The 26,603-nt window shown below is 39.9% G+C and overlaps 1 protein-coding gene across 1 annotated transcript in view; it reads right to left on the reverse strand.

Moving 5' to 3' along the window:
* LOC140739189 (PDZ and LIM domain protein 4-like) overlaps positions 1 to 23,548 on the reverse strand; it is a 107,170-nt gene extending 83,622 nt beyond the window's left edge. Inside the window, exons 1-2 of the mRNA XM_073067238.1 lie at positions 23,356 to 23,548; positions 1,926 to 2,077 (exon numbers count right to left, since the gene is read on the reverse strand). Coding sequence (XP_072923339.1) covers positions 1,926 to 2,077; positions 23,356 to 23,448 — 245 coding nt within the window. The 5' untranslated portion in view covers positions 23,449 to 23,548. The remainder of the gene's footprint in view (positions 1 to 1,925; positions 2,078 to 23,355) is intronic.
* Between the last annotated feature and the right edge of the window lie 3,055 nt (positions 23,549 to 26,603).

Raw genomic sequence — 26,603 nt, forward strand, 5'->3', positions numbered from 1 at the left:
AGGATGAGCGGTGACCTCATTGAAACCAATCGAATGGTGAAAGGCCTGGATACAGCAGATGTGGAGAGGATGTTGTTTCCTACGGTGGGAGAGACTAGGACCTGAAGAGACAGCCTCAGAATAAAGGGGCGTACATTGAGAATGAAGATGATGAAGAATTTCTTTAGGCAGAGAGTGGTTAACCTGTAGAATTCTGTGCCACAAGCAGCAGCTACAAGAGGCCAAGACTTCATGTATATTTAAGGCAGAGTTGATAAGATTTTTGATTGGACGGGGTGATGGGATACATGGAGAAGGCAGGAGATTGGAACTGACAGGAAAATTGTATCAGCCATGATGAAATGGCAGAGCAAAGTCAAGGGGCCAAATGGCCTAATCCTTTTTCTATATCTTACGGTGGTATCATTCTTGGTTAACTATTCTGGGCCCTCATCATTCTTGTGACATGATGACCAGAAAAGTACAGAGGCTGGACAATGTTTTATAACTGTTTACATGCCTCAATTGTTTTCAAATTCCATGCTCTGTGGAAAAAGCCCATACTGTAATTGTCTATGCCTTATTATTCTTGAATCATTAAGAGATGCACTTGGTAAAATACCATAAGACAAAGGAGCAGAAGTCGGCCATTCGGCCCATCGAGTCTGCTCGCCATTTCATGATGAGCTGATCCAATCTCCCCTTTAGTCCCATTCCCCCGCCTTCTCACCATAACCTTTGATGCCCTGACTACTCAGATACCTATTAATCTCTGCCTTAAATACACCCAATGACTTGGCCTCCACTGCCACCCGTGACAACAAATTCCATAGATTCACCACCCTCTGGCTAAAAAAATGCTTTCGCATCTCTGTTCTGAATGGGCATCCTGCAATCCTCAAGTTATGTCCTCTCGTACTAGTCACAAGTCAAAGGCAAAACAAATCCTAGCCTCAAAAGTCGTTAATTTGAATCATGCATGGGAGTTAGTGATTTAAATCTGAAATTAAAAATTTTAATGTTAATATTTTTTAAAAAATCAAATCCTACAGCTGCAGCAATGGGATTTGACAGCCCAGGCTTCTAGATACCAGTCTATAGCTTAATTCACCATCATTGCTCCCCTTTAGGTGGTAACTTAAGGCTCAGTATCAACACTATTTTCCCCAATTTATCTGATCAAATTGAGACTTTGTGGTTTATGTGAATAAACTGTTATGAAATTACAAGAGGAAAAGAAACCTGCCATTTTTAAAAGTAACATTACAAAATGAACAGGAAAAGCTGATTGGACGGTGGTATTAAGGGAATAATGCACACTAGGCCTTTTGCATCCTGGAGATGGACAAGGGGAGAGCAATGTAATTGAACTGGATGGAAGCACACCATTGCAGCCATCATAAAAACATAAGTAGTTGAGCATCTTCTCCCAAAATGAAATGAGAATTTTTTGACATGCAATCTAATGCAAATTACAGCTATTCAGAAGGGAATACAGAAATAAACCAGTGTTAGAGAAAGAATCAATGTTGGTGTGAATGTATGTACATTCAACCACGTGCTCCCCACCCCCCACCTCTTGCTTAGCTATTAAGACCTCTATAAATTGAAGTGCGCTCTTTCCCCAGACAACAGCACAGTAAAATCTAGTCACTCCGATCCCAATTTGCACAACTCTCCAGTGCAAAAGATTCTGTTTGTAGCATGGCAAATTAGTTAATTAGATGAGGCTAAACCAATATTCTCAATGACTCGGAAATAAAAAGATGCCTTTTCGGAAAAGGTGGGGAAAAAAATCAAAATTAATGTAATTTTAGAATTTGGTATAGTGGGTTGCAACAAGCAGCAAAAAAATTACTTCTGGAAATTATGACCGATATTTATTGCTTCACAAAATCATCAAGATAAATATGTGCAAAGATGTCTTTGAATTTTAACTCACTCACCTGTTAATGGAAAGTGTGAGCTGGTCAGTACAGGCCTTGATCTTGTTCTGGGCATCAAGATGGTTCATATTCTCCGTACTGTCTTCATTGATAGCTACAATTATATCACCAGGGCACAGATTTGCTGAGGATGCCTTACTTCCAGGAGTAACCTTTAACAAAATTTTAAAAATAAAAATAAATTGCAAGTTCACAAAGCAAGCTGGTACCAGACCACCAAATAAATTCATCCAATAGCCTAGCGCAAGTCTCTGATACTCTACAGTAGATGAACATCCCCTTGCACTCAAAAGATGATGATTAGGTATAGGAAAACAATAGTCAAAATTTGACTTTGAAATTCGTATCTTTGCCTCCCCCTTTTCCCTTGCATTGTTTGCATTTTCCAAGATATCACTGATACACTAATTCAGGGGTTCCCTTACCTTTTTCATACCATGGACTCTTACCATTAATTGAGGGGTCCGTGGATGCCAAGTTGGGAACTCCTGCACTAATTTCATTGCAGGGGCAGCTGCACAACAGTTTGCTACATTATTACACAAATTATCAAAAGCAATCTTGAATAACATACTGAGAAAAGGTCTAAAATAACTCAACACAATCCAAAAAACCGAACATGCCGAAAATCTGAAATAAAAAGCAGAAAACAGGGACAATATTTGAAAAGTCAAACAGCATCCGTGGAGAGAGAAACAGTTATTGTTTCAGCTCAATGACTTACGACATCCAGTGTTTGCAAGCTCATTTCTACAATGGCATCCTGCCATGTGGTTCAATTGTACACCACAAATAATCTTGTCATGCGGTTATACAAAACTTAAGCATGGGTGACAGTGGGGTAGTATCAACACTCATGTACATAAGAAAAAATGTACTGTACACAACTTCATATTAAGTAGTTATTGCTAAAAGTGAAGAAACCGAATTTGGCTGAGTGGGTTGAAAAAAATGACTGAACATGGGGGGAAAATTTAAAAACATATTACAATACAGCAGAGAATTCTTAGTTGTGTATCAGTCTCTAAAAATAACTAGAAAACTAGACACTTTGATTAAAGAGGCTTTTGGAAGAGATGTAGCAATATCAAAAATTCCATGACTGTGTTGCTAGGCACCGCTCAAACACTATCTATAAGTCTGCCAATGACACTATTGTTGGCAGAATTTCAGATGGTGACAAGGAGACAGGAGTGAGACACATCAGCTGGTTGAGTGGTACCGCAACAGCAACCTTGCACTCAACGTTGGTAAGATCCAGGCGTTGACTATGGACTTCATGAAAAGGAAGTCAATGGAACACACACCAGACCATCAAGAGATCAGCAATAGAAAGGGTGAGCCATTTCAAGTTCCTGAATGTCAACATCTCTGAAGATCTATTCTGGGTCCAGCATATTGATGCAATTACCAAGAAGGCATGGCAGCAGCTATGTATTTCTCATTGGGAGTCTGAAGGGACTTGAAATGTCACCAAAGACTCCCGCAAGTTTCTACGGATGTACGGCAGTGGTCATTCTAATTGTTTGCATCACCGTCTGGTATGGAGGGACGATTGCATATATCAAAAAAGCTGTAGAAAGTTGCAAACAACCAGCTCCATCATGGGCACTAGGCTTCCCAGCATAGGGGGCATCTTCAAAAGGCAATGCCTTAAAAAGTTCACATCCATCATTAAGGACACCCATCACCCAGGATGTGCCTTCTTCTCACTTCTACTATCAGGGAGGAGGTACAGGAGCCTGAAGAAACACTGTTTCAGGAACAGCCTCTTCCCATCTATCAGCTTTCTGGGTGCAAAGCTCTTTCTGAACTGCAAAAAAACCTATAACTTACAATAAAAAATGTGATGTACTCCTGCCACAAAACAACAATTTTCACAACATATGTCACTGATATTAAACTCAACTCTGATTCTGAACAATTCCCAATCAGAGCTGCCAGTGAGAGTTTTCAGAAGTAAACATCCTGCTAAACCAGAGCTCAAAAAGAGCTAGTATCAAATAACACTTGGTATAGTACAAATTGTATTCCAGAAATTGAAATAACATCTTGGCTAGCACTCTACTGTGTTCTGCAGGAGCACCGCAGTGTCAATAATGCATTCTCTTTTGGAAAAGAGCACGCTTCAAATACAACTAATTTTCTCAGCTGGATACAAAGAGATCACAATGACTTTTGGTGGATCAGGGAAGTTACTCTGGCAGGTTTGACAAGTCCTGTATTAAGATGGATTTTGTCAAAAGAAAACTAAGAAAGATGGATTTCCCCTTCTCGGAGGAATTCAACCTACATTAAGTTGAATACAGGGCCAGGCAAGCCCCAAATACCAGTAGCAGAGAATTGCTGGTTATCTGCCAGACGTAGAAATAAACAGAAACTTAAACTTTAGAGGTTCCTTGTAATCCTCCATATGGGGGTTTCCAGATATGACTGGAGAAATCCAGAACAATGAAGCACAAATCCTACCCTTTACAAGAACGCTTGACCATCTTGACCATGACAACTTTCCAAAAGCTCCTGATTGCTGATTAGATTGGAAGCGTGACCTGATCAGCTGGCAATGACAGACATTTCACCAGATGCTGCTGCAAGAGCAATAAAGTGGAGAGGTGAGAGATGAGAATAGCTAACAATCCATTTTTCTGATAGAGTTCTGCAAACCCAGTCTCCAGTCCTACACGGATCAAATAATGGGGTTGCTCAGAGCCAAACCTATCCACAAGACATAGGAGTAGAATTAGGCCACTGGCCCATCAAGTCTGCTCCACCATTTCATTGTAGCTGATCCACTTCCCTCTCAAGCCCAATCTCCTGCTTTCTCCCTGTATCCCTTCATGCCCAGATGAAACAAGAAGCTATCAAGTTTACCTTAAATACACTAAATAACTTTGCCTCCACAGCCAACTGTGGTAATGAATTCCAGATTCACCAGAAATCCCTCCTCAGCTCCATTCTGAATGGATGTCCCTCCATTCTGAGACTGTGTCCTCTGGTCTTAGACTTTTGCTTCATACAAAACATCCTCTCCACATGCACTCTATCAAGGATCTTCAACATTCAATAGGCTTCAATTGGGTTACCTTTTATCCTTCTGAATTCCAATAAGTAGATAGCCTAGAGCCATCAAACATTTCTCATAGGATAAGCCTTCCAATCCCAAAATTTTTGAGAACTTGTTGGAGCCCTCTCCAATGTCAGCATACCCCTTAGACAAGGAGCCCAAAACTGCTCTCAATACTCCAAGAGAGGCCTCCATGGTGTCTTATAAAGCGTCAACATTACATTGTTTATTTCATGTTCTAGTCCTTTTGAAATGAATGCTAACATTGCTTTTGCTTTTCTCACCACCAACTGAACCTGCAAATTAACCTTTGCAGAATTTTGCATGAGGACTCCCAGGTCCTTTGCACCCAAGTCCTTAGTCAACCCTTTCATTTCTTCTATCAAAGTGCATGACCATACATTTCCCAACAATATGTTCCACCTCCCACTTCTTTGCCCATTCTCCAAATCTGTTCAAGTCCTTCTGTAGCCTCTATACTTCCAATACTGCTGCCCCTCCACCCATCTTTGTATCATCCACAAACTTGGCTACAAAGCCATCCACATCATTGGCATATAACACAAGATGTGGTCCTAATACAGATCCCTTAGCAGGCTCAAACACGAGTTGCTCTAACAGCCATCCTATAGGGATTCTACGAATTTCCCCCTTGGGATCCAGCACCAAACCAATTTTCCCCACAGTACCTGCATATTAAAATCCCCATGACTAATGTAACTTTGCCCTTTTGACATGCATTTTCTAGCTCACATTGCAATTTGTAGATCACATCTTTGCTACTGTTCAGAGGTCCATATACAACTCCCACCCTTGCAGTTTCTAAGCTCTACCCACAATGATTCTACACTTTTTGATCCATGTCATCACTTTCTAATGATTTGATATCATACATGCCGATCTGTAACTGTGCTACAAGATCAATTACCTTATTCTGTATACTGTGTGCATTCAAATACAATACCTTCAGTCCGACATTCATCATCCCTTTTGATTTTGATCCTCTTTTACATTGCAACACATTCTGCTGACTGCAATTTTGCCCTATCGGTCTCTCCTTGCTAGCAGTCTCACTATACACTGTTTCTGTTTATAAACCAACTACCCTATCCTCAGCTCTATCACTCCGGTTCCCATCCCCCGTCAAATTAGTTTAACCCCTCCCAAACAGCTCGCGCAGCTTACCCAAAAGGATATTGATCCCCCTCCCTTCTGTATCAGTCATACCTTCCCCAGAAGAGATCCCAATGTTCTAGAAATCTGAGCCCCTGCCCCCTGTACCATTTCCTCAGCCTTATATTCACCTACCAATTCATCCTATTCGTACCCTTACTGGAATGCGTCACAGGCAGCAATCCAGAGAGTACTACCCTAGTGGTCCTGCTTTTCAGCCTTCTACCTAAAATCTCTCTTCAGGGTCTTCTCACCTTTCTTATGTCTTTGGTGCCAATATGCGCCAAACTTTGCTGTTCACCCTGCCCCTTTAGAATGCTGTGGACCCAATCCGAGACGTCACTGATCCTGGCAAATAGGAGGTGTCTCCATAGCATCCACAGAATTTCTCTATTCCTCCAATTATGAAATCTCCTATCATCACCACCTTTGATATGGCCTACAACAGTGGATGTTTTTGCCAATTCGAACTGACTGGGGAAAAGCCAAGATCCAATTGCACAACAAGATATGAGGCCCTGGTCTTGAAGTTTACTGATTAGTTTTGAGAAATCTGAGATGGAGAATAGTTAAGATGATGAAGAGTTTTGAATATCACGATCACCCTTTGTGATACTGGGGTGTTATTCAGCAAGGAGTTAGTGCAAGTAGGGGAGCAAAATGGAGTTGAAATTTGATATGGACAGCTGCATTCAGATGAACCCACCTTCTCTACAGTAGGTTGCATGTTTGGCACAACATTGTGAGCCAAAAGGCCTGTAATGTATTGTAAGTTTCTATATTCTATGAAAACATTAGGCGTAATAGGAGAATTATTATAAAATAATGGACAAGTGATGAATTTTAATTAACTAGAGCCTGCAAGTCTTTAAAATTGAATTATAGTTTTAATTAGGATTATTGTTTGGATTATTTAAACTTTAGTTCAATACTGACCAAAGTAATGCCTAAATTCCAAAATATGATAGCAGCTGTTCTAGATCTGCAAGCACTGATGCCAAATGAACTACTTAACCGTCCAGAGATGCATTTGTGGTTGCAGCACAATCTTGAAAATTGGTGACAATGGAAGTAGCATGAAAGGTTTCTCAAAGGATTGTCACCTTATCAGGGTGGAGAGGTGTGTGAGATCCTGAGATCCAAGAGCAATGCTGTCTGGAGTTTACCTGTCTGGCACTTGGCTCCTGGTGGGGTTACCCATAGGGGCAAGGTCAAGGGAAAGGCTCCAGGCAAAGAGCAATTCAACCAAGACCCCAATGATGGGGCTGGTGGAAGAGGATGACACATGACAACGACAGTGAAAGCAGAGGAGTGCTACAGCAGACAGCAGCTCTCGGTCCAGTTGCATCCCATGCCTCTGGACCCTGACTCTGATCTGTTAAGGAGAGCGTTGTGGTTTCCCATGCATCAGCCTCCCCACATTAAACAAAGTCACACACAGGCATTCTGCATTAAGGGATACGTCCTGTGGCAATCAGCTTGTGATGACGTGGGCAGGATTCAGAATCTGTGGATCCCAGATAGGCTTAGACAGTGACCTGAAGACCCACCAATAAGCAACCCCTTGGGAGAACATCATACTCTGCTTGAGTCATTGCACGACTAATATCAGGAGAACACGGAGTGCAGAACTGTCCAGCTAAGTTACTAAATTAATAAATGGAACATACCATGGGAATGTGCTGTTGCAACTGCTGCCATTCTACATAATCAGTTAAAGCCAAACTGAAGTTTAAAAGGCATTTATAACTAGATAACATCATGCTCAGTCCTGCACTTTCAAAAAAAAAGACAAGAGATGTGATTTAGCACTTTAAATTTACAGATCAATGTTCTTTTCTAAAGAAAACAAAGCACTGAACTGAGAAGCTAAACAGCACATTAAAAGTGAAATGAAGAAGGGAAAAACTGGAAAAGGTCTTGGGAGTTAAATAATGTCATTTCCATCCACACCCCCTCCTCCCATCCCAAGTTAAGATCAGCAGCAACAAAAACATCCCTGTGGAGTTTCAAGTTAGATATCTGATACAGATGGATTTCCACCCCTCCACTCCCTTTGGAAATAAAAAGATTTACACAAGCTTTGCAATACAAACTGCATTGTGGATCATACGCGTTTTATTTAGAAAGGCCCTTCGAAGACTAAATTTAGCACAAATTTCACAAGTTAAATATCAAGATACAACTACCATGAGTGAAGGAGTTTTAGGTCCATAAGTTTCTGACACTGATTTAATCTTCCTCTTCTCCTACAAGTAGCACAATACATTACAGCACCTTGTATAACCAGAAGACAGGAGGTACAATGCTTTGAAGTTTGAACATGCATCATAGCAATGTGCAGGAAAACTATTAAAACAACAATAGAAAATGTTGTAAATAGTCATGTTAGGTTGCACCTACAGGAAGAAAAACAAACCTAAAATTTCATGGGAACGTTACAAGTCAAAGAGCATCTACAGAAGAGAATTAAGTCAAATTTTCAGATTGACACCCTTCACACAGGAAAGGAAGGGGACAGATGCCAGAAGGTGGGGGGGGGGGGGGGGGAGGGGAGGAATACAAACTCAAAGGTCAGACCAGATGGGTTGTGGTGGAGGTGGGAGATTTTGTTGAAGGTGATTAAAGTAAAATGTGGCTGCTGATAGGTTGAAGGGGTAAAGGGTTGAAGAAGGAATCTAACAGGAGAGGATCATGGACCATGGAAGAAAGTGGAAGGGAACCAGAGGGAAGTGATGAGTAGGTAAGGAGAAGGAAAGGAGGGAGAAGGTATCCAGAACAGGGAATGGAAAAAGGATGGGGTGGGGGGGTGGGAAAAATTGGAATTTGCCAGAATATACAATAAAATAAAAAATAAATTGTACAATTAAGGACAAAAGAAATATCCCTGTGGTGCAATATGGTCATAGTGCTGAGGTGGTGATTAGGGTTGTACAGGTTGGTTCAAGAACCAAGTGGTTAAAGTGAAGTAGCTGTTCTTGAACCTGGTGTGCGGCTTCAGGTTTCTGCACCCCTTTCTCAATGAGAGCTGCAGGACGATTGTATGGTCTGGACTGGAAGGCTGAAGCTACAAGGAGACACTGGATAAACTGGGAATGTTTTTGCCCCGCACACAGTGAAGGAGGTAGAGAGGTTACCTTGCAGATTTATAAGATCACAGGCCATAATTAGGGTTAGTAGCATGGTGAATAGCTACAGTCCTTTTACTCAGGGTGCAAGAGTCTCAACCTTGAAGGGGTGAGCTTAAGAGGAGTAGATTAAAAGGGATGCGAGGAACAAGTTTCTTCCCACCCACCACCCAGAGGGTGGTGGCTATATGGAATAAAGAGCCAAAGGAAGAAGAGGGTGCTGCAATTACAGCAGTTAAAGAGCCATTTGGACAGGTTAAATAAATCTGAAGAGTTAGAGGAATACAGGCCAACTCGGGCAAATGGAACCATCTTGGATAAGCACCTTGGTCACCATGCTCCAGGAGGACCACAAACTTCTGGGTTTGAAAGCTTGCATGCCTCAACGATCCAGAATGCTACATCAGATGGAGTCAGGACTTTGGCTTGTGGTAGGGGCACCAATGCCAAGCAGGTCAAAGGGTAGAGGCCTTGATCAAGAGTAGTCCACCAAATTCTGGGGGGGCCAAAAACTCTGATCAAAAACTGATTGTTACAGAAAGAGCAATGAATAATCCTTCTACATCAGACAAATGGAGGACCTTCATTGCTGCCTTAAATGCCAACAATGTAATGGGTATTACACAAGTTGGTCACCATGGAAAACTTGAGCTGAAGGACCCATTTTGGATCATAGAGTTATATGGCACAGAAATAATGTTTTTTCACTGTCCAGGTTGCATCTGATATGCTGAGTATCATTAATAATTTTCTAACTTTTGTATAAACAAAGCATTCTAAGAACTGGATAATTATAACATTTTATGTTAATTATAAAAGTTATGTGTAACTGGTTGCCTTTTGTAGAATGTTGTACCTTGATCGGCAAAAGCGCAAATCTCGACACAAAATGGTATCAGTCACGATTAGAATGCTAATTTAACAAACTTCACATGGCACACTAAGGCCAGTGGTGTGGATTATCTTAAAAACAGACAAAGGATTGGTATGCTTTGAATGACAAGTGGAATTTTTGTCTGCTTCCCAGATGACAGACATTGCACATTATGTTCTCTGGAGACTTGTGGGCACACTCAGAACATGTTTTTAGTCTAAACAATGTTGGGTGGGGGTTGTGGTGGTGATTTACTATGTTCGCAAGCTTTTGTTTAAAAGTTAATTCCTGCCTTTTTTTTTCCCCTGGAGAAATTCTCTTTACCTATCATGTGCCAAGTCTAGACTTTTCTGCACTACCACAACTTAAACAAAAAAATAAATTTAGTCATTCAACTACAAAGAGAATTGCTTCTAGCTTCAGATTTCAGCAGAGGATTTTGAAAAATTGGTGGATGGTGCCCCAGACAACCCTGATTTTCTGGGTATAGATTCTGCATTAAAGCAACATTCTATGCTGCAGAAATAACAGTACATACATAAAACAGACCCTTTGGCCCATACTGTTTGCCAAACTAATTAAGTTAACAACTCCTAATTAAACGTATACCTTGTGCCTTCACATGATCCATATTGCTCCATTCTCTGCATATTCATGTGCCTATCGCACTCTGTTGCTACCCCTGGCAGTGCATTCTAGGCAAATCACAACTAGATTTTGCTCTTGCTGAATAACATCCATTTCCAGTATTTTTTCTTTAAAATTTTATTAACGAGTTCCATTTTTTGTTAAACTTTATAATTTGTCACATCCGTCAACCTCAGCGTCTTACAACATGTCACAAACAAATACCAACTCCCAGCTCTTCAAATGCCCCAATTTGTAATCTACTCTGGAAGACAATTTGGCCATTCAAAGATGACGACTGCATCTGTGTGCTTCCTTCCAACGTAATTCACTAAACATGCAACTTTGATTAAAAATTTCCTCTAACCAAGAAGGAAACTTGATTTGGGGTATAAACCAAAGTGGCCAGTTTCTGGAGCGTATAGTAATTCTATGGCACTACAGACCACTGTCATTTAATGCCTACAAAACGGGCACTAAATAATTAGGATTACAGCTCAATTTATAATTTTCATTGATTTTTTATACAGTACTATTTCAGCAAGGATCAACCACAATACTGCATAGGACACCTTAAATACATTTTCTCATTGTTTTAAGTGTAGATCTCAGCTTTAGGAGCAGCTAAGTCATTGAACTGCAGTGGATTTCTGAAGAAGGTTTTTTAAATATACTGTTAACAGAACTTACAATTTAGAGCCAGCAACAGGGTTACATACCTCTAGATAGGAATAGTGTATAACCTTTAGGGGAATACACCTGGGGGGGTGGGGGACAGTCTGAGTTCTTAACAAGAACCCCAAATCAAAACTGCAGACTAAACCCTGGAAATCCAACTGAAAGGAAGGTAAAAAAAAATCTAAAGAGGTAATGAGATTCTCAGGACCTGACAACCAGCATCCTAATATCTTCAAAGAGGCAGCCAGAAAGATTGTGGATTCACTAGATGCCACCTTCCAAAATTCTACTGATTCATGTAAATTAGATAGCGAATGCAATGCCACTTCTCAAGATCAATTTACAGATCAGTTAGCTGACAGCAGAAGTAAAAGAAATAGCTATTTATTAAAGCAAGTGGGAGCAAGGGATTTGGAAATTAAGAGCAGTATTAAGACAAATCCTGTTTTTTTAAAATCACTAACAAAACAGAAAATGCTGGAGGAACTCAACAGGTCAGGCAGCATCTATGAAGTGTCAACGGTTTGGGCTGAGACCCTTCACCAGGACTGGATATCCAGTATCTGCAGAATCTTATGCTTATTATTTTTTTTATCATTGATGTATGTTGTGAAATGTGTTGTTTCACAGAAGTACTATATTTTTAAAAAATACTATATAATAAAGTGCAAAAAACAGTAAGACTCTGTACTCTGTCAGTCTCTCTACTCAAGAAAGGATACCTTTGTTAGAAGGAATGCAGCAAACTTTCAGTGATTCCCAAGCCTGAAATTTTTACTTTTGAGGAAAGATTTGAAGCAGACAGACCAACCATACAGAATCATTCTTCCCCATAATATACGAGAAATCATTCAGTGTGTGCCTGCATGTCAGGGTGGCCACAGTCTCAAAGGTAAAGGACTAATCATTTATGACAAATGGGATTAGGGATGGATGGGGTCAGCCAAAAAGCTATCTATAAGATCATGTATATTGTATTTTTGGAATCCTTTATCCAAGATCGCTATGGAGAGTTTCCATATAGGTCCAAGACATTATGGATTTTTCTCTTTTTAAAGGAAAATTAACAGACCGAGTTAAAACAAAAAAAACATAGATTTGATCTATTAGACCATATATGTCAAACTCAAGGCCCGCGGTGGACTGATCCGGCCCGCATGAAGCTGCATTTTGCTCAATCCGGCCCGTGACCTAAAATGAGTTTGACACCCCTGTATTAGACAATAGAGAAGGCACAAGACTATTGCTGTTGCTTCTATTTCTTGTGTTAGGTTCTACCAACTTTAGTGACATTACAACACAATGGTGATGTGGCATTAAAGCAAAACAACAAATATTGGAGTTTGCACAACATTTAAATGATACATTTTAAATTCACCTTCACTTTTATTCCATTTATGTAAAAAGAAAATTGAACAGTACTGTTAATTTTTATTTCTGTAGGTATTTTGTAAAGCACTTGTTCCAAAATTATGTTTACCTGGGGATGTCCAAAAGTAATTAAAGATGACTTTTGTCTTGTTGGGGTGTATGGGGTGTATGGGGCGTCTGGGGAGGGGCAGCATCTCTGGTGAAGGAGTTTGGGGCAGCAATTCTGTAGCAGCTCACTCACCTTTGGTTCCCACCAGACAATTCTCATCTGTGGCTCCAAGTAGCTGTTTGCATGCAACAGGGGCCGCACCCTGGTACACAGCTTCAACATGTGTGCTAAACCAGGTGAGCGCTGCTAATTGCTTCACACCTCAGACAGGGGCATCCCTGTCCTAGTCTGCAAAATCAGCTCTGGTGGACTGGGCGGATGAGATCTACAATGAGATCCAGTGGTCAGGAAGGCCGTAGTGTAACACTCCACGCAGAGTGAAGGGCAAGACAAGGCACAGAAGACATCATGGTCATCCACTGCAACCAAGGAAGATCCCAGTTTGTGAAGCTTGTTCGTACCACTGGACCTAGACTTCTGAGGCTGAGAGAGGGAATGCCCAATGCAACAGTAGTACCACTTTAAAAACTCTCCAGCACAGGTTTCCAAACATGATGGACAACCACCATACCAAAGGAAATATCCTGAAATTCCTTAGAGATGTGTACTCTACAAGCAGCATACAATAATCCAGATGTTGAATGTCTCACTAGAATCACATTATTACTGACGCATGTCATGAAATTTGTTGTTTTGTAGTAGAGTGCAGTACATAAATTACTATAAGTTACAGTAAGAAATAGAAACAATGAAATAGTGCAAAAGGAGAGCAAAAGAATGAGGTAGTGTTCATTGTCCATTCAGAACTCTGATGGTGGAGAGAAAGCTGTTCCTAAAATGTTGAGTATGCATCTTCATGCTCTTGTACCTCCTCAATGATGGTAGTAATGAGATGAGGGCATGCCCCGGGTGGCAAGAGCCCTTATGATAGATGCAATCTTGATGCATCACCTTTTGAAGATGTTCTTGATGGTGGGGAGGCCAATGTCCATGATGAGGTTCGTTGAGTCTACAACCCTATGGTGCCATTAGATGGCATTTAAGCTGTGCCTGCTCACAGTCACAAGGTTAAAGTAGACCATTGGGCTAAGCACACATTCCTGAGATGTAAACATGTTGATCGTCAGCAAGGAGACATTATATCTGATTCTACACTGTCCAGTCTCCTGATAACGAAGTCAACAGTCCAGTTGCAGAGGAAGGGACGGGGCTCAAGGTTTTTAAGCTTGATTAGTACTGAGAGGATGATGGCATGGAATACGGAGCTATAATCAATGAACAGTAGCCTGACATAGGTCTTGTTGTTGTCCACGTGGTCCAATGATGAGCGGAGAGCCAGTCAGATTGAATTCGCTGTTGATCTGTTGTAGTGGTAGGCAAAATGAAGTGGACCCAGGCTCTTGATTATGCAAAAGTTAATTCTAGCCATGACCAAAGCCTCAAAGCACTTCACAGTGGATGTGAACGCTACCAGGCGATAGTCGTTGAGCCAGCTCACCCTCCTTTTCTTAAGCACCCATTTTTGATTTTTGCTCAGACAACTAATCTCATTTTGGGTCTCAGGGTTGAGGAAAGGAAAGTCCAGAAAAATTTTCACTTTAACTTTCAAAGCTGCTGAGAAATCAGTCATTAAAAAAAAATCACCTAAAGATGTCACAGTCAAATAATCCAGTTACTTATTCATGAGCAATCCAAGAAAATATAGTCTTTTAGACTAACCAGGAAATATGAAAAACAAATACAAAGAAAGTCAATGAAAACTGCATTGGTTCACAGAGTAGATTTTCCAGCCATGGGATATATCAGCATGGATCAGCCACAGGATCTGCGCAGTTCCAAATTTCTAAAGCAATAACTTTTAAGAGAATGTATCCACTTACACCAGCAGCTCAGTCCTTGAAATCATGGGGTACATACGAGGGGTGATTGATAAGTTTGTGGCCTAAGGTAGAAAGAGTCAATTTTAGAAAACCTAGCACATTTATTTTTCAACATAGTCCCCTCCTACATTTACACACTTAGTCCAGCAGTCGTGGAGCAGTCATGGACCTCCAGAAAGTGTCCACAGCAGGGGTGATTGACAAGTTCGTGGCCTAAGGTAGAAGGAGATGAATTGTTAACTTCAAACTTTCTGCATAATCACTCAAAGAGTTGACCTGCATGTGCATGTAACGAGAGCTGTACAACTCATCTGCTGTAGGTCACGAACTTGTCAATCACCCATCTGTGGAAACTTTCTAGAGGTCCAAGATCCGTATGCTCCACGACCACTGGGCTAAGTGTGTAAACGTAGGAGGGGACTATGTTGAAAAATAAATGTGCTAGGTTTTCTAAAATGACTCCTTCTACCTTAGGCTATGAGCTTATCAATCACCCTTCATAATGAAAATAGTGAAAATTCATAAAATAGACACATTTGTAAAATTAGTAGGTCTACCTTGAAAACTGGTTCAGTAATGGAACTGAATCTCTTTTACAAGTAGACTTCTCCAAATTTAAAAAAAAGCTACTTGTAAAAACAAGAGGAGTTGAGTCCAGCAATTAAAAAGTTGTACGTTAAAACTTTGTTATTCAAGGAATGATCCTTTCTACCATCTGAAAGAACACTTGGTAGAATTAGCATTATAAGAGGCTACATCAGGTTTGGTTAGATTTGTCTTTCACAAAAGACAAGTAAGAATTATACGTCACAGTTGATCATGTCCTAACCACTCTACAGTGATTAATGCAGCTGTATTCATCGCTGCAATTCATGACTAAATCCACAATGTGCTGACTGCAAACCACTTGGGTATTTCAATTGCAATACTCAGGTCCGGATACGTACTAAATTTTCAGCAAGAAAATAAAGTGATTCAGTGGAAAGAATAAAACCTCTTTCAAGATACAGGCCTTAAAGATGTAGCAGAACAATGTTTGGTTTCTTACATTTCAGAGTAGTTTAAATAATGTACAATTGTATAACCTTATTGCCAAGATGGAAGACATTTCATCATTGGAAAGAATACTGAGCACTAATTTTATGAAAAGTATTTTTTCTGAACTGGCATTGCTTTCCCTTAGTTTTGTCAATGTAGAGGCACAGACCAGTTTAAGATGGCACTGGTGAAGTACAGCGATGACTTGCTGCCAGCAAAAATAACTATTACTTTATTAGTCACACTTTTTTGTAAAAACTATCACTGCAATCAATAGCCTGCAGGTTCCCTTTCAGAGTCGAGCTTTTAAACTGCCTGTATGACCTGGAATTTTTGTGCTGTGAACTTCTGTCACCAAGATGCAGGACAATTGCAGCATAGCATGTAAGCACGTACTAGCTAAATGAGTTGGTGTAACCAATGCTTGAGATTGGGGAAATGAACCGATATATGTCCATTTCAGGGGTGGATTTGGAGGGGAGTCAAAGCGACAAGTTGAGACAGCAGGGTCTGGGCCCGAGAGCAGGGAACTAGCCAACGTCTGGCCATTGCTGGAGTGGACTTGGAGTTGATTTGAAGCAACAGAACCAAGACAAAGCAGAGTTGTTGTGGTAGGGCCCAGACACGAGGGCGAGGAACAAGCTGAGGTTTGACTGATTTAACCGCTGAGCCAAATTGAGCCAGCAGGACACAGGCCCAAGAGTGTATTGAAGTGGCAGGGCCCATGTCAGAGAGCAAAGAATGACCCAATGTTTGGTCAATTTAAACGCTGAGCTAGATTGAAAAAGTCAGGTGTGGGACCCAGATGAAAGGGGCAGGCTGGTGTTCAGCTTGCTGCTCCGCAGGGTTTTCTCATCTCTGCGCTGAACTGAGGCTGTGGCCTGCAACTAATGGGCTCTTGGATCAGCTGTGACCTCAGTACTTCAGTTCTGCTCTCTGAATTTAAGTTCTAGATGTTATTTGCTTATTTTATTGTTTGCATGATTTTCTGCACATTGGGCGTTTGACAATTTTTTTAAAAATCAGTTCTATTTGTTCTTTTTTGTTTTGTGGCTGCCTGTAAGGAGATGAATCTGAAGGTTGTATATATTAGCCATACTTGGAAATTGATTCGATAAAGTCTTCTCAAAGTTCATTAAAATGATCTTGCTTCTACTCTAGTTCTGAATTAGCTAATGAGGCAAAAGTGGTGCTTGACAAGGCAGGTGGGAGTGTTGTTTTGGGAGGCTATGGTCATTGTATTCCTGGGCTTTAAAGCAATTCTATCTAAGGAACATCTTCATTTTGGGCAGACATGAAACAGCACTGATTGCAAGGGAGCCTTTAAGAATATCCTTAACACATCACCAGATTAATTGAGTGGCCACCTTTATTATGACACAGGAGAGCATTCAATAAATCATCACACCTTCTCCCAGCAGAGCAATCACCTTTCCCACCATCCCTCTCCTGCAATATATTCTTTCCATGTGCCTATCAACAGTTGCTGTTTTGCCACTCATTTACACAGTCATCAACTAATCAAATGGTAGGAACTGAAACACCTAGTGTAAACCCAGTGCAGTCATCATTCGAATATGCAGGTTGAACTACGGTGCCTGAACCTGTGAAGCAGCACTGAGGTGCCAAATGAAAAAGAATGCATCCTGTTATAAAGAATGAAGCAGACATTGCATTGGAGCTGCAAAAGCTGCATGTTGTTTCATTGATAACTTACCACATTTGTGGGGACAGCATTGATGGTAATATCCTAGTAACTGGAAAGTGCCTACAGTACGTATTCCATTTCCCAGTGTACAAAGTAGGGATTGTTGCTACTCAGTTAACTATATAAGCTTTATACTAAGTTTGGCTTGTCTTTGAATGCTTCTCCGTAAATAGCTAAAGGCTGCATGGGCTTAAAGTGGCACTGATAAATTTTGACATTTGTGTTTCTTTATTGACAAATAGGCCAATATGTGGAAAGTCATTGTATGTTTTCCCATGGTTGTATTATGAGCAAGAGCAGGTTGGTAAAGGAAACTTGTAGATGTCTTTTCTTTCATGGTCAGCATAAGAAAGACATCCAACTGAAGGTCAGCTTCCAAAAATGTACATTTCCAAGCACATGTACTGCAGCTGCAGGACCATTAATAATTCATTTAATAAATTAACATTGAATAATGCAGAGCATGCACTCCCAGGGTCTTGGCTCAAAACATCGGCTCTATTTAACTTCAGATATTTGCACCAGCTTAATACAGATCTTATATTTAAAAAAATGTAACTTAGTCCAAACAGATGGGAGTTTTATAGAACAGTCAACCAAAAAGACTTACCAGCCAATATCTACCGAAATTTCAGCCTGTGTAGGGCAACAGAATGTTAGTTCCAAATAAATATTCTAATCAAAGATTGGTTGGCAAGGAGCTCAAAACCTGTTTTGGAGTTTCTCCGTGTCTATCTGTTTTATGATGTTAATAGATTTGGCTAAAGCTTTTAATTCAAATTCAACCTATTGTTATTGGTAGGGCTACAGATAGATTGTGTGTATATTGACATACATACATCTTTTAAACTGTTACATGGTCACTAAGATTGAAAGAAAGAGTAAGGCTACTCCCATCCTTACCTGTAGAGGTGAAATAGGAAAATTTACTCTCCCCTAATTTATTGTGCATAAGAAAACATGAAGATTGAAATAAATACCCATGCATATGACAAACTATGTTCCCAAACCCAAAATGGCAGTGAAACCTGAATAAAAATGTAGTTTTTTTTTCCTTTCCAAGATTTAATTTGAAAACTCAGTTAATGATACTTTGGTCACAGTAAGTTCATTAATTGACTAGGAGGGAGAACTGGTAAAAGGAATTACAAATTTCACGTCACATGCCAGTGATAATAAACCCGATTCTGATTATGGGTCATCATAACGATATGACATGCTGATCTCTGAATTTCCCAGCTCTTAACTTCATCACTCCCCTTCAGGTTTCACCCATCATCTTGTGTTTCTCTCCCCCCCCCCCCCCCACATTTTAAATTCTACTCCCCAGCATTTTTCCCCCTTCAGTCCTGCCGCAGAGTTTCAACCCAAACCGTCGACTGTACTCTTTTCCATAGGTGCTGCCTGGCCTGCATTTTGTGTGTGCCACTTGGGTTTCCAGCATCTACAGATTTTCTCATTTATCTCCAAATTTCAAGCCCAATAATAGACAGAAAAGCTGGTCTCATTTTAATTCTTTGAACTCATTAAGAATCTTCTTACTCCATTAATTTCAAATGTGAGTAAAACCAACTTTGTTAAGCAATTGTCGTTTGTGGCATTGGTGCTGTGCACGGTGGTGTTGTAACTGTTGTTCCAAACAGTTCTAACTATGCTACAGAAGCTCACATTTGGTAAAGGCTTTGTGAGAAAGGACGGCATTCTAAAGTCCTGCCGTCACTAGACAGATCAGCTCAGCCCTGTGTAAAAGCTTCATTAAGCACTTAAAAGTTTGTTTTATCCATGAATGCCACATGATGAAGCAGTGACTTGTACACAGAAAAATAGAACCAATAACAGCATGAAAATAGGCAGTCTCCAGATTACGTAGGAGTTTCATTCTTGAGATGTGTCCGTAAGCAGCTTGATCCTCAAGTCAGTAAACACCCATTTTCTACAATAACACATCAGATAACTATAAATACACTTTCTATAATTCTCTTACATCACTGAATATTAACTGTAACATTGCCAATAGCCAGTATCCAGTTATTAATGAATGTCACAAAATGTTACCACCTTGAAAAATAGTTTTTGCATAAAGTGAGACTTCCACAAGTCATCTGTAACCCCGGGAAGCCCCTGTATAGATTGAATGACGATGAATGTAAAGTAAAACATTAAGAATGTAAAACTATTTAAGAATGAAGCTTACCTTTGGGATAAAACTGACATCATAGAATTTTGCTACATGAAGAATTTGCAAAGTAGAGATTGAATTTTTAAAAATTTGAAATTCTGAACACTACACCAACTCACCATCATTCTCAAATTGGAGAAAAAATAAAGGGATTTAAGACTAATGCACACAAAATGGACTATTTTAAATAAAAATTATGGATATAAAAGCACACTATCAAGTATTTCTAGCTAATTAACTAGGGGTTATTTTCATACCAGAATTTGATTTTAAGTGCAATGCTGCTTAAACTACCTTCACAGATTAAGTGATTTGAAGAATCAGATTGCCAAATTATTTGAGTGAGTGCAGCTTACTTAAGTGGAAGTCGTCAAATTGATCGAAGACCATTTTAATCCACAAAGCATTCTGCTCCAACTTTACAGTTTAACATTTAGCAATAACCAAATGCACAAATATCAACTTAATACCCAATAAATTATTCTAGAAATTCTTCACAGCAAGAACTGCATTTGATATCTAACCTCCCTTCCAAGGAGGAAAACTTACCCAATCTTATCCCGTACACAATTTCAATTTAGTTATTCAGCCCATCCTCAAATTTAGAATGGACTTGGTTTTAAATTTTCCTTTTAGGCCACACTTTTGATTCCACTTTTTTACGTTTATAGTTGTGGATCTGCAATGACTCCTTTTGAGCTCCAAATAATACTCCTAGATTAATTCAGCATACAGACAAACCCTTCTGTCCATTTTGTGCATGGCAGCCATCAAGTACTCATATACATCAGCCCTGATCAAGGGCCTCAGCTAGAAATGTCAACTCTTCTTTCCTTTCCTTAGATGTCACCTGACTTACTGAGCTCCCCCAGCATTCGGTGTGTGTTACTCTTAAAATGAGAGGTCAAACAAAACCTGCTCTTACCCTACTATACAACAGATCACAATTACCAATACTCTATTGGCTCACCATGAACCAATATCACCAAATCCACAATTATCATCCTTCTGTCTATTATACACAGAATTATAGACAAAATGTCACAAGGATCATTATGACTGCCGCAAAGTAAAAGAATCTCTTATAAGGTTAAATATGCACTTTTTTTGTAACGCAGTTTTTATGGTTTGCAACTTACAGCTACCACAAAACAATTTTATCAACTCATGTCAGTAATAATAAACCAAATTCTGAAAGGATTACACAAGAATCAATGTGGTATTGGTTGCAAATTAGACATATATAGTGGACAACTGCTAAATGTCAAGGTTAAGGAAATGAATGGATTTGGATAAAAAGTGAGCTATGTGACAATGTACATCACCATTACAATACAGCATGAAATTAATTCCATTTCCTGGAATCACTGAAGGCTTGGCTTAAGTCCATATGATCTCAAATTTATCCTATTTATAGAGGTGGTATCTATTTTTCATTTGCACACAGAAATATGCCTTGAATCTGTGCTGGGTTTGGGAAGGAGTGGGGGCTGTATGCCAGTTCTTGAAAACCATAGAGAAGTACTCCAACAATATACAATGTTTTGAACAAGTTCTTCATTCTACACAATCACATAGGAAATGCATATTATTTCTAGAATAACTTCAGGATCACAAACTAGTCCATGGTCTTCACCCATGTAATGTCAACTGTGGCCTCAAGCAGAGAATCACCTTTGGGGCAAATTTGTCTGAAATGAGTGGCTTATTTGGCTAATAACTGCACATCTGATAAAGAGTGGGCAGCTGGAAGTACCTACTAACTGTTAGATGTGATTAACAGGACACTCACTATGAATAAAATAAGAGCTGGTGTGACAAGGGCCAACCGTAAAGATTACAGTTGTCTCCTCAGTGTTGGACTCTGTCTCAGCTAGAAACAGACCTTGGAACCATATACCTAGACCTTCTGCTGTATTTATTTATACATTACATATATCCGCACAATATCCAACAGCACATCAGTCAGTCATTGGATACCTCTTGACGTCACAGCTCTACACAGAATGCATGGATATCATATTCTGAGAGGAACATGCAGGGAGTTGGAAAGTACATTTGGCATAGTTTTCTCTGGTACAAACTGGTCCTGTTATTCGTTTTAATAAAAATGCTGTGCTACAGAATAGAATTTTTTTTTAACCCAGTACATTGAAATTTAATTCACAAACCACATTTACCAACTTTAACAGTACATATACACTAATCTGTTCTCAAGTTGCACTCCAAATTGATGATAGTAAACAGATTGATCATTTTGTTTTGTGAAAGACAGTTATAAACGCCCAGCTTTTAGTTAACTTCTTTTGAACCCCTTTTATCTCCAAACAATTGATTAAGCGTTTGATCCACACATGTTAAAAGAGGCAAATATTCCTTGAAATGTTCGTGCCTGGGTAGTAATACAAGTGACGTTTCCCTTTAAGTATCTTGATAGGATTCGTGATACAAATGGAAAATTGGCTTAATCATACCCACAATTAATACTAAAACGCCCCTTGAGCACTAGATGCGCCACTTTAAAGCTGTCCTTTAACAAGATGTAGTTATGATTTACTGTCCCTTGTGAATTCTGCAAACCTCCCAATTAACGAACTCAGTTAAACTGGAACCAAACCAAGGAGCGATATACATACGCGCATACTATGGAAATTTTATTTCAGAAAGTAAAAAATTTGCAGTGTATTACTGATATTAACTAGAATTCAAGAGATTCAATAACTTTAATGGTGATTCAAAAAAGTTATACATAAACCACCGGTATTAAAAGATAATCTGATTTATAAAACGTTATCATTTGGTAATCATTTCAACTAAACCGCGTAGAAGTTAATGCTTCAACCCGAAGTTGCATTCACAATGAGAAATCCAGTATTTGTGTCCAAGTAGTGTTTTCCCTTCGAGCCTGAACTTTCCTTGTTGCAATAAGTCGCTCATGTTTTATGAGAAACTACTTTCAGCATTTTCAACAAGTCTCATTTCACCAGTCACCGGAAAACAAGCCTAATTTTAATGCACGAGTCTTGAACTCATCAAAAGCTCACTTAAGACATGATCTGTAGCCCGTTATGCCCTCAAGATAATAATAGATGTGATTGTTTAAAGAGCTCATGTCGAGGACAAGATACCAAGTAAATACCTAAGTTAGCACACAGTTCCAGTATCCCAAGTACAAATAGCACCAAACCTGGTTCCCCAATTGTACAACACCTTTATCGAAAGGGTACGGTTTTTTTAAAAAAAGTATATAATACTTAACAACAATCGGTGCACGTAAAATGCAAAACCCCAAATCCTCATGGAATGGGTGGAGGCTGGCGGGAATATTAACATTCCATCCTCAAACCAAATTTTAAAAAAACTAGATAGCCATTCCAGTATTATTTCTGTATTCAACTGGCTTGAAAAACTTTGCTGCAAGTTATAACATCCGCAGATTCCTTTAAAGTGTTGCAAATACATTAAATCAAAAGGAGAAACTAACACATTGTCGCCAGCAATCTCTGGTTTCGAGGATGACCTCAACACTGAGTAAACAGCTTCAAGTGAAATGAAAGAGAAGCTTTCCAATGCGTTTCTCCCATGGAGAGGTGTAGCTTACCCGTGAAATTGTTAAGGGTTGGCTATAGTCCTTGCCTCCTACTAATCTAAAGCCCCAAGGTGACGGTCCGTAAAGAGTCACAGGATGTGGCATTTTTAATCTATATTTTCCTCGTGCAACAACTTGAAACAAACACTTTGGATCCCAACGAGACTAAGAGCGAAATCTGCAACAATCATACCCTTTCCCCTCGCTTTCCCCGCCCTCCCTTTAAATTAGGTGCTTTCACATTACGTCATTCCCCTTGACATCCCCATCCTCGCGTGAGTCAGGACAAAGAGCCGTAACCCGTCACGTGTCCCCGACTGACAGCGCGGCCATCCCGTTGCCAAGGGGATCACTCCCGGGACCGAGGACAAATCGGCACAAATGTATTTCGCAACGATTGCTGGGAGTTGTAGTGCCTGTGCCAAATGCAGCCGCGTGCCTGCCAGAAATGCAGCTGCTGTCCTGTGATCGTCCTTTCACTCCGCACAGACTTTTAAATCTCAGTTTCTGTTTGCAATGCAAACAATTGTCTCACAATAATTTGCTTTACTGATTCTGTTGGACTTCATTCAAGGTTGTAGCCACACTGAAACAAATGCTCCAGATCAGGAGACCCAAATTTCGATTGTTCAAAGTTCAAAGTGAATTTAATACCCAAAGTACATATAAGTCACCATATACAACCTTAAGAATCATATTCTAGCGGGCATTCACAGGAGATACAAAGGAACACCAGAAAATCAATGAAAAACTGCAAACCAGACAGCCAAACAAACCATGTGCAAAAGACAACAAACTGCAAATATAAGAGAGTAATAATAAATAAGCAATAACTATCAAGAAAGTGTGAAGAAGTGTTGTTGAAAGTGAGTCATAGGTTATGGGATCAGTTGAATGTTTTGGGTTAGTGAAGTTATCCCCTCTGGTTCAAGAGCCTGATGGTTGAGGTATAATAACTGTTACTGAATTTGATGGTGTGGATCCTGAGGCTCTTGTATTTCCTTCCTGATGGCAGTAACAAGAAGAGAGCATGGCCTCAATGACGGGGGCCCTTAAAGAGGCATGCTGCTTTCCTGCAACACTGCTCTTTGCAGGTGTGTTCAATGGTGGGGAGGGCTTTACCTGTGATAAGCTGGGCTGTATCCACTACGTTTTGTAGGCTTTTCCTTTCAAGGAAAGGCTATGATGCAACCAAACTCTCCTCCACACATCTATAGAAGCTTGTCAAAGCTTTACATGACATGCTGAATCTTTGCAAACTTCTAAGAAAGTAAAGACACTACTGTGCTTCTTTGTAATGGGACTTACATGTTGAAATGCAAACACTGAGGAATTTAAAGTTACTGAATTTCTCCACTTCTGATCCTCTGAAGAAGACTGGCTCATGGACCTCTGGTTTCATCCTGTAGACAATAATCAGCTCCTTAGTCCTGCTGACATCCAGCGAAAGGTTATTGTCAGAATCAGAATCAGATTTATTATCATCAGGATGTGTCATGAAATTTGTTAACTTACTTGTTAATCCATTGATTTACTTATTTTATATATGATCATGTATTGCATTGTAACGCTGCTGCTAACTTAACAAATTTCATGACACATGCTATTGATAATAATAAAGCTAATTATTTTATATATGTGTATGTATATAGTAGTTAGATAAAAAATTTGCAAAACAGAATCTTCCATCCTTGGACTCACTTTACACCACACGCTGTTGGAGCAGTGCTGCCAGGATAATCAAGGACACGGCCCACCCAGCCAACACACTTTTCGTCCCTCTTCCCTCCGGGAGAAGGTTCAGGAGCTTAAAGATTCATACAGCCAGATTTGGGAACAGCTTCTTTCCAACTTGTGATAAGACTGCTGAACGGATCCTGACCAGGATCTGGGCCGGGATCTATTCCTTCCAAATATCCGGACCTGACTTGCAATACCTTACTTTCCCTTTTCTATTTTCTAATTATGATTTATAAATTAAATTTTTATTATATTTACTTCAATTTGTACTTCAGGGAGCTCAAAGCGCAAAATTAAATATCACTGTGATGATTGTACACTCTAGTATCAATTGTTTGGTGACAATAAAGTAAAGTAAGTAAAGTTTTATATATATATATATTTTAAAAAGTGAGGTAGTGTTCATGGGTTCAATGTCCATTTAGGAATCCTATGGAAGAGGAGAAGAAACTGTTCCTGAATTGCTGAGTGTGTGCATTCAGGCTTCTGTACCTCCTTCTTGGTGGTAACAATGAGAGATGGGCACGTCCTGGGTGATGAGAGTACTTAATAATTGATGCTGCATTCCTGAAGCACTGCTCCTTGAAGATGTTGTGGATACTAGGGAGGCTAGTACCCAAGATGAACCTGACTAATTTTACAACTTTCTGTAGTTTTTTTTGGTCTTGTGCAGTAGTCCCCCCTCCTTCCCATACCCGGCAGTGATACAGTAGTCAGAATGCTCTCCACAGTACATCTATAGATGTTTTTGAGTGTTTTTAAGTGTTCTAAACCCCTTCAAACTCTTAATGAAATTGTCAGGGTGCTGGAGTAGGGGTCCAATTGCAGACCCAGTACTATGCATACAGCGATATTAACTGAGTAACAAATCCTGAGGCACAAACAAAGTTGGCGTCAAGGTTCAGGTGGAGATCAAAACATGCAGAGAAATCCAAAACCCAGAATCAAAAAACTGGCACAAACAGGTGAAGACGCAGGACTGAAATACACTGAGCAATAAACAGAGGCAGATGATAGGTGGAGCACAATGGGACACAGGTGGCAGCAATACAGGTAATAATGAGAAACAGATGAGAGATGGAGTACTCAGTAATACAGGGGCTGGAGTAGAGCAGGAGTGGGGACTGGAGCACATGGCAATAAAAAACCACAGACTGACGGCTAGGGGGAAACATAGAAAAAGCCAAAGTTCAACTGGAGGTACTGACAGAAATATAGCCACTGTCATGCCTTCTTTATATCTGCATCAATATGTTGAAAAAAGGTTTGATCCTCTGAGATCTTGACACTCAGGAATTTGATATTGCTCACTCTCTTCACTTCTAATCCCTCTATGAGGATTGGTTCATGTCCCCTCGTCTTACCCTTCTGGAAGACCGCAAACAGCTCATTCGTCTTACTGACATTGACAGCAAGTTTATTGTTGTGACACTGCTCAACTAGCTGGTATATCTTGCTTCTATACGCCCTCTCAATCTGCATCTGAGATTCTACCAACAATAGTTGTATCAGCAAATTTA

Source organism: Hemitrygon akajei, chromosome 15, assembly GCF_048418815.1.
Source record: "Hemitrygon akajei chromosome 15, sHemAka1.3, whole genome shotgun sequence".
NCBI classification, from domain to species: Eukaryota; Metazoa; Chordata; class Chondrichthyes; order Myliobatiformes; family Dasyatidae; genus Hemitrygon; species Hemitrygon akajei.